The 7,952-nt window shown below is 48.2% G+C and overlaps 1 protein-coding gene across 2 annotated transcripts in view; it reads left to right on the top strand.

Moving 5' to 3' along the window:
* The first annotated feature begins 202 nt into the window (after positions 1-202).
* DTYMK (deoxythymidylate kinase) overlaps positions 203-7,952 on the top strand; it is a 13,456-nt gene continuing 5,706 nt past the window's right edge. Inside the window, exons 1-4 of one of the 2 annotated variants that reach the window (XM_026078548.1) lie at positions 203-1,119; positions 1,419-1,527; positions 2,312-2,368; positions 2,942-3,028. In XM_026078548.1, coding sequence (XP_025934333.1) covers positions 561-1,119; positions 1,419-1,527; positions 2,312-2,363 — 720 coding nt within the window. In that variant the 5' untranslated portion in view covers positions 203-560 and the 3' untranslated portion in view covers positions 2,364-2,368; positions 2,942-3,028. Of the gene's footprint in view, positions 1,120-1,418; positions 1,528-2,311; positions 2,369-2,941; positions 3,033-7,201; positions 7,400-7,952 lie in introns of those variants that run through there. The other variant, XM_026078547.1, reaches the window with a different exon arrangement.

The following is a 7,952-nucleotide window of genomic DNA, read 5'->3' as shown; positions in this document are numbered from 1 at the left end:
CTCTCCTTTGGCAGTTCACACCCACCACCTCTTCGTTTCATTTGATGTCTCTCAGTTCTTGTATGAGAAGACACAGTGAACTGTTACTCTGCAGGACTCCTTTTGTAGACCTCCCTACATCTCCCACCAGGTATGTCCTCACCAGGCTGAAGGGCTCCAGCCTGCTCAGCCATTCCCCATGGAAGCAGCCCTGCTCCTCATTGCTGTTGTTGCCATTCCCCATATTTCTTTCTCCAGGGCCGCTATATTGTTTTCCAGGTGTGGGACCAGAACCACACCAGATCTACTTGATTTTTTGACTGCTACTTAGCACTGGTGATGCCAATGACACTGAAATCTTGTTCCTAAGTAGTAAGTCATTTCAGGGTCTGGCATTATACATTCTTTTTTTTCCCCTCCCCAGCATATATTTGTTTACATTTATCTACAACGAATGTCACTTGCTATTTCCTTGCCCAGTCACCCAGTGTCCATCTGCAGTTTTTGAAGACAGCACTGTTTTATTAAACTCAGTTTCATCAACATCAGGCCTGTATTATTCCTTTATTTTTTTCCAAATCATGAGCAGACAGCACAGCTCCCCCCAAGACCCCTTTGGTGACTTTTCTCCCATCGGTTCCCTGTCCTCTTTTCTCCCTGCCTTTCACGAGTTCCTTCTCGCTGTGGAAATGCTCCTCCTTTCCCTAGGTGGCTCCGGGTCTTTTGGTGCAGAACACGGCCAGGAAACCTTGTTTTGGAGATCGAAGCAGAGCGCATCCACCAGGCGCATTACTGTTTGGGGGGTGGGGGGGCCTGAGGGCGACGCCTTTCCACGTCCCCCGGGCCGCAGGAGACGTTTACGCCTCATACTCGCAGCGCCTCTGCGCCGCCTCCGTGTCGCCCCACCGCCTAGAGCGGCACCCGCGCCGGCGGCGGCGCGTCCCGCTCCCCCTGTGATTGGCCAGGCGCGGCCGGAAGGGCGGGGCGCAGGCTCGGCGGCGGCGGGCGCTATGGCGGGTCGGCGTGGGGCGCTTATCGTGCTGGAGGGGGTGGACCGCGCCGGTAAAAGCACGCAGGGCCGCCGGCTGGTGGAGGCGCTGCGGGTGGCTGGCCACCGCGCCGACCTTCTCTGCTTCCCGGGTACGGGGATCCCGCTGCCGCGGCTTGGGTGTGCGCCCGCCCCGCCTGGGGGAGGGGGTCCCGGGGAGGGGCCTGCGCTGCCCCGGGCCGCGGCGGCGCCCGTGGCTGGTCCCCGCGGTCTCCCCCTGCCCTCTCCCCTCTTCCCTGGGGTGGAGAGGAGCGCGGGGGGGCGGGGGGCGCGATCCGGGGGCCCTCGGACGGACACCTCACCGCCCCGGTCCGGGGCAGGCGGGCACCCCTCTGTGAGAGCTTCTCGGGAACGGGGTGGTGTTAGCTCTTTCCTGCCCTCTTTATTGCAGAAAGAACAACCGAGATTGGGCGGCTGATCAGCTCGTACCTAGAGAAGGAGAAGAACCTGGAGGATCACGCAGTTCATCTACTTTTCTCAGCTAACCGTTGGGAACACGTGTAAAGATAATCCCTGTCAAGTTGTAACAGCAAAATGCATGGTTTTGAATGCTGGGGTTTTAGCATTCAGTGGGTTAATGTGTGGGAGTATGATTGTATTTAGCAAGGGGGATATGGCTAAAAGCAAAGTGGCTTTTTTGTGTGTCTTGAGGACTCTTAGCACCTCTTAAAGCTTTCAAATTGTTATTCTTAGATCAAATTCTACATTTGTTTTCTGAAATCATTAGGTGCAGTATTTTCAACTTCTGTGCCTATTAGATTGGAGAGTTGAGGAGCTGAGATCATACCAGCCTAGGCTGTGAATATACTGTTCTTCTCTTCATTTTCTGAAGTTTGTATAAGCGATAGAATGGTTAAGGAATTTTGGTGTGGTTCCAGAAATATGCTCAAACTTCCCCTCATGCTAAATGCTCCTTCAGCTGTAAATGGCTACCTTGGCCATATGGATGGAGGAGTCAAGTTCATTAGATATGCTCCTGGTCACAGAGCTCCCTTAAGTACTGTTGGTTAAAGAAAATGATGCCTTTAATCATGCATCCCCAGTGTCCTCCTGGGATTAGCAGCCACCTTCTGGGTGCCCAAGAGGTTGCAAACTACAGCATCGCTGAAGCTGGGTACAGACTTCAATACAATGTACTGCTGTTCCAACTTGGGAGGTGCTGCTCATATGCATGAGAGCTCTAGCCAAACTGAATTTTCACGTGTATAGTTAATAACATTGGTGACAGCTGTTATTTGTGCCTAGTAAGTCACATTGCAAAGTGTTTTTTCACTTTTAAAAAAGCTTTGCTGATCTTGCTGTAGTGGCCAGTGCCAAGCAAACTGGGAACACATAAGGCAGGTGAGTGAGTTGTAATAAGAAATTTCCTTCTGGTAGATAAAGGACACTTTTCTGACAGAAGCAGCGTGTCACAAATCTACTGTGTCACATAAAGAGGACTAAACTATTCCTTTCTGCATTTAGTTTGTGATCCTATCTGTACGTTGGGTAGCTGGATAGAGCAGTGCCCTGCATTGGTGCATCCTGAACTTGAGTGTCTTGAAAGGGTATTTACTTAACGTCTGTGAGAAGACAGAATAGAAATAGCAGTTTTTCCGTGATCAGCAGCAGCTGTCCTTCTTGCTAGAGAAAGAGAAGTCCTGTGCATTCCCTTTGGGCTAAAAGGCATATTGTACCTTTGATTGGGGGAAGGGAGCTTTAAAGGAAAAAGTAGGTGGTGAAACTTAAAGGAGAAAAGTTGTTTCAGCTGCTTGGTGAATTACTGTAACCTGATACAGCTAATGATCACTGCTTATGAAGAAGTATGTTAAAAGTGCCAACCTGATGAGCTGTCTTTTAGATGAACTCCCTTCATTTTTCCACAAAGGAGTGTAACTTTTTTTTTTTTTTCCCCTCCTCACTTGTGGTTTTCAGGCCATTGATGAAAGACAAATTACATCAAGGGATCACGCTTGTGGTAGACAGATATGCCTTTTCTGGAGTGGCCTTCACAAGTGCTAAGCAGGTGAGTGAGAAATACAGCAGGCACTGCCCCTCTATATTCAGGGAAACAGCTCCAGTTTGAGGCCTAGTATAAAAGTTGACTTGCATGGCCCAGGCTCTTTCTGTGGGGAGATATGGACTGAAACTGAGAGACTAAAGGTTCAGTGTAGATATTACCATAGCCTGTTTGCCTGTGTCCACCCCCTTCCCAAGAAAGAGTAGAGAAACTCACTAGGTTAAACAAATTACTCTTTGCAAATCTGGATAGATTCCTGGCTGTTAAGAAGTGAGCTTATTTGGCTCTGGAGAATGATTAGGCAGAGGTAGACTTATCTGAGATTCTCCACACTTGCTCTGGCAAATAGGATGCAATTTGAGAATTGGTTGCTAGCCCATAAATTTGCAAAGAATCATAGAACCACATATGTCAGAAGGGACTTCTAGAGGTTGTCTAGTCCAACCTCCTGCTCAGAGGAAGTCCAACTTAGAACAAGCTGCTCAGGGCCATGTCCAGTCAAGGTTTGAATATCTCAGGGATGGAGYTAACGCGATCTCTTTGGGTCCTTTGTCCAGTGTTTGCTTACCCTCATCGTAAAAAATATTTTCCTTATTTAGTCAAAATTTCGCATGTACTCATTTGTGCCCATTGCTTCTCATCCTGCTTCTGTTCACCTCTGGGACAAGTCAGAAGATAGATCTTCTCTATAGCCTCCTGTTGGGTCATTGTACACAGCAATAAGATCCCCCTGAGCTTCCTCTTCTCCATGCTGAACAAACCCAGCTTCCTCAGCCTCTCCCTGGGGTCCATCCCTCACCATCTTGGTGGCCTCCACTGGGCTTACTCCAGTCTTTCTTGTCCTGCAGAACCCTGAACTGGACACAGTGCTCCAGACATGGTCTCACAAGTGCTGAACAGAGCGGAAGGATCACTTCCCTTGTCCTACACTCTTACTAATACAGCCAGACTATGGTTGGCCTTCTTTGCTGCCAGGGCACACTACTGATTCATGGTCAGCTTGTCCACCAGGACTCCCAGCTCCTTTTCAGCAAAGCTGCTTTCCAGCTGTTTGGCCCCCAGCATATACTGGTGCATGGAGTTCTTCTTCCCCAGGGGCAGGACTCTGTATTTGCCTTTGTTGAATTTCATGAGGTCCTTGTCTTTCCATTTCTCCAGCTTGTCTAAGTTCCTCTAAGTAGCAGCCCTTACTTCCAGTGTATTGAGCACTGTCCCCAATTTGGTATCATCCACAAACTTGCTGAGGATATATGGTGTCCCATTGTTCAGATAGTTAATAAAGGTGTTGAGCAGTATTAGCTCCAGTACTCATCCTTGGTGGACACCACTAGTAACCGACTACCAGCTGGACTTAGTACTGCTGATCACCACACTTTGAGTCCATCAGTCCTGCTAGTTTTTCCCCAGTTTTACTGTCCACTTATCCAGTTCATATCTTACCAATTTTGCTATCGGATATCTTGCTCAAGTCAAAGTATACAGTCATTTTGCTGTAGAAGGTAATCAGATTGGTCAGTCAGAAGTTGCCCATGATAAATCCTTGCTGGCTGTTCCCAGTCATCTTCTTGTCCTTCATGTGCTTGGACATAGCTTTCAAGATTTGCTCCATAATCTTCCCAGGAGCTGATGTTAGGCTGACCAGTTTGTTGTTCCCTGGATCCTCCTCTTTAAAGATGAGTGTGATATTTGCCTTCTGCAAAATCTTCAGAAACTTCCTCTGATCACCCCAGCCACCTTTCAAAGATAGAGAGTGGCCTTGCAATGACCCCAGCCAGCTCCCTCAGGATGTGTGGATGCATCCCATCTGGTCCTATGGATTTGTATATGTCCAGCTAGCTTAAGTGCTTCCCTAAATGTATCTTCCTTTACTCTGAGCACTGCTTCACTCCTACCCACTCTACTTGTGGGTAGTACTAGTAGGTTTGAGGACGTAGCTGGCTGGGGGCAGGGGCAAACCTTACTGGTGAAAATCAAGGCAAAACAAGCATCGAGTACCTCAGCTTTTTCCATGTCCCTTGGCACTAGATCCCCTGCCCCACTGAACAGTGGATCCACATTTTCTTTAGCCTTTCTTTTGCTGCCAGTGTACTTACAGAAGCCCTTCTTTTTGTTCTTCATGTCCCTCACTACTTCCATCTCCAGCTGAAAACTTCCTCCCTGCACACTCGAGTAATGTCTCTGTATTCCTTCTGGGTAGCTCATGCCAGTTTCCACCTTCTCTGTGCTTCCTTTCTGCATTTGCGCTCAGTCAGGAGTTCCTTGTTCATCCCTGATGGCCTTCTCCCATGCTTATTCTGCTTTCTGCACCTGGAAATGGCCTGTTTGTGTGTTCTGAGGAAGCTGTCCTCGAAGACCAACCAGCTTCCTGGGCCCCTTTGCCCTCCAAGGCAGTCTCCCAGGGGATCCTGCCAAACATGGCCCTAAATAAACAGAAATTTGCTTTTCTGCAGTCCAGAGTTGCAGTTCTATTTGTCTTGTTCAGTTCTCTCCAGATTTTAAACTCCACAGTCTCATGATCACTGCAGCCAAGGCTGCCCCTGACCTTCACATCTTTGACCAATTCTTCCTTGTTTGTGAGTAACAAGTCCAGCAGGGCATCTCCCCTTGCTGGCTCACTGATCACTTGTGTCAAGGATTTGCCTTCAGCATGCTCCAGAAATCTGGATTGCTTGTGCCCAGCAGATATCTGCTTGACCAGGGCCTGCAATTGTGATGCTTCTTCCAGTGACCTAAATAAGGCTTCGTTGACTTCCTCTCTTTGATTGGGTGGTCTGTAGCAGGTCCTATCACAACATCGCCCACGTTAGTTTGTCCTCTTATTCTTAACCTTAATCTCCCAACTGGATTTCCCCAATTCCAAGGCAAAGCTCTGTGTGTTCCAGCCACTCCTTTGCAAACAGCACAACTCCTCTTCCTTCTCTCCTTCCAGCCTGTCTTTCTTGAGCAACCTGTATCAATCCATCGCAGCACTGCAGTCTGACAGGCTATCCCACCTCATCTCTGTAACCTCAATGAGATCATGGCTCTGCAACTGTGTGTGGACTTGTAATTCTTCCTGTTTGTTTCCCACGCTGTGTGTGTCTGTGTATGGGCATTTGGGATAGGCCCCCCATTGTGCCTCTTTCACAATAGCCTCCCCTATCTTATTATTCCCCAGATGCTTCCTCCTGGCCTCCCGCTTTCATTTCTCTTCAGATTATAACCTTTTCCTGATTATACCTAGTTTAAAGCTCCCTTCACTAGCTTAATAAGCCTGTTTGCATAGATACTGTTGCCCCACTTTGTCAGATATATCGCATGCATACTGAGTACCCCTAGCTCCTGGAAGAGGGCCCTGTGATCACAGAAGCCAAAGCCCTGCCTGTGACAGCAGCCACACAGCCAAGTGTTCACTGACTGCCTGCATTCATTCCTGTCTAAGTCTTTCCCTCTTGCAGGAAGGATTGAGGAGATCCTGGCCCCCAGCACCCTGTACTCTTGCCCCCAGAGCCCTGTCGTCACTCAATATATTTAAGATTACCCTGACAGTGTATCATTGGTGCTCATGTGGACAAGCAACAAGGGGTAATACAGGGTCAGACAAGCCTGAGCAGTCTGTCTGCAACATTCTGGATCTGCGTGCCCCATGGAAGTCTTAATTTTTCAACAAGATCCAAAAGTTGTAAAGCTTTGTCTTTAGTATCTGGGCTGAAAATCTTGGGTAGGCTCAGAAAGTGTAGGCTAGGTATTTAAAAAGGAGTCTCCATGGGCCCCAGAAGATCCATAATCCACACTAAAACTGCATGGCATTTCTGTGTGGGAGCAGCATTCTTTTGGACTGATTTGGTTGGGCTTTGTAACACTGCATGGAGACTTGAAAATGTTACTCAGTATTTAAGGGCTAATGGCCTCTGTAGCAGAGGTGTTAAAGTCATTAGTGCTCCTTGACTTCAGTGAATACGAGAGGTACAGAGCACCTATGAAAATCTATCCCCCCGAAATTATTAGGACTAAATTCCCAGATGAAAAGGAGATATCCCCGTTTATCACTTTGTAGGTCTATGCTGACTTAGTGATTTGGCCTGCATCTCTTCTGGTTGTTCCTCCCCTTACCTTGCATTCTAGCTACCTTGCTTCTTCCCTTCGTTCTCATTTATTTCTTTAACCTTAAACTTGGTTCTCTTTGACTGGGACAGAACTTCTGCCTGGACTGGTGCAAACAACCTGATGTTGGACTCCCAAAGCCAGATTTGATTCTGTTTCTTGAGTTAAGCCCAGAGGAAGCAGCGGTGCGAGGGAACTTTGGGAGTGAACGTTATGAGAACAGCTCCTTCCAAAAGAAAGTTCTACAGTCCTTCTATCATCTGATGAAGGACAAGACATTAAACTGGAAGGTGAGGAAATAACCCCAAAGGGGTGTTAGATGGGCCCTGCTGGGGGGAGGAGGCTCCCCCTCCTTTCCTCTCCCACCCCCATTCCCTCAAAAGCTTTCTGGAAATAGTTTTCTTTCTTAAACACAAACTGACAAACCTAGATAAAAAGCAGTGAGAGATGTATCTGCTCTTCCCTGCCTCGGTTTCCTTGGAATCCTGGAGCATTTGCCATGGACTCTGGAAACTTCAGAGGTTTTGGGGGCCCTCCTGCAGCTTGGGGCTCCCTTACTGACAATAACCTTCCATCTCATGTGGCCAGCTTCCATCAGCATTTGCTGGCTAAATCACAGAATCACACAGAATCACAGAATGGTTGAGGTTGGAAGGGACCTCTGGAGATCATCTAGTCCAACCCCCCTGCTCAAGCAGGGTCACCTAGAGCATGTTGCACAGGATCGCATCCAGGCACGTTTTGAACATCTCCAGAGAAGGAGACTCCACAGCCTCTCTGGGCAACCTGCTCCAGTGCTGTCACCCTCACAGTGAAAAAGTTTTTCCTCATGTTAAGATGGAA

The sequence above is a fragment of the Apteryx rowi genome, unplaced genomic scaffold, assembly GCF_003343035.1.
Source record: "Apteryx rowi isolate R43461 unplaced genomic scaffold, aptRow1 scaffold_480, whole genome shotgun sequence".
Lineage (NCBI taxonomy): Eukaryota > Metazoa > Chordata > Aves > Apterygiformes > Apterygidae > Apteryx > Apteryx rowi.
This window is presented reverse-complemented; position numbering and strand designations above follow the sequence as displayed.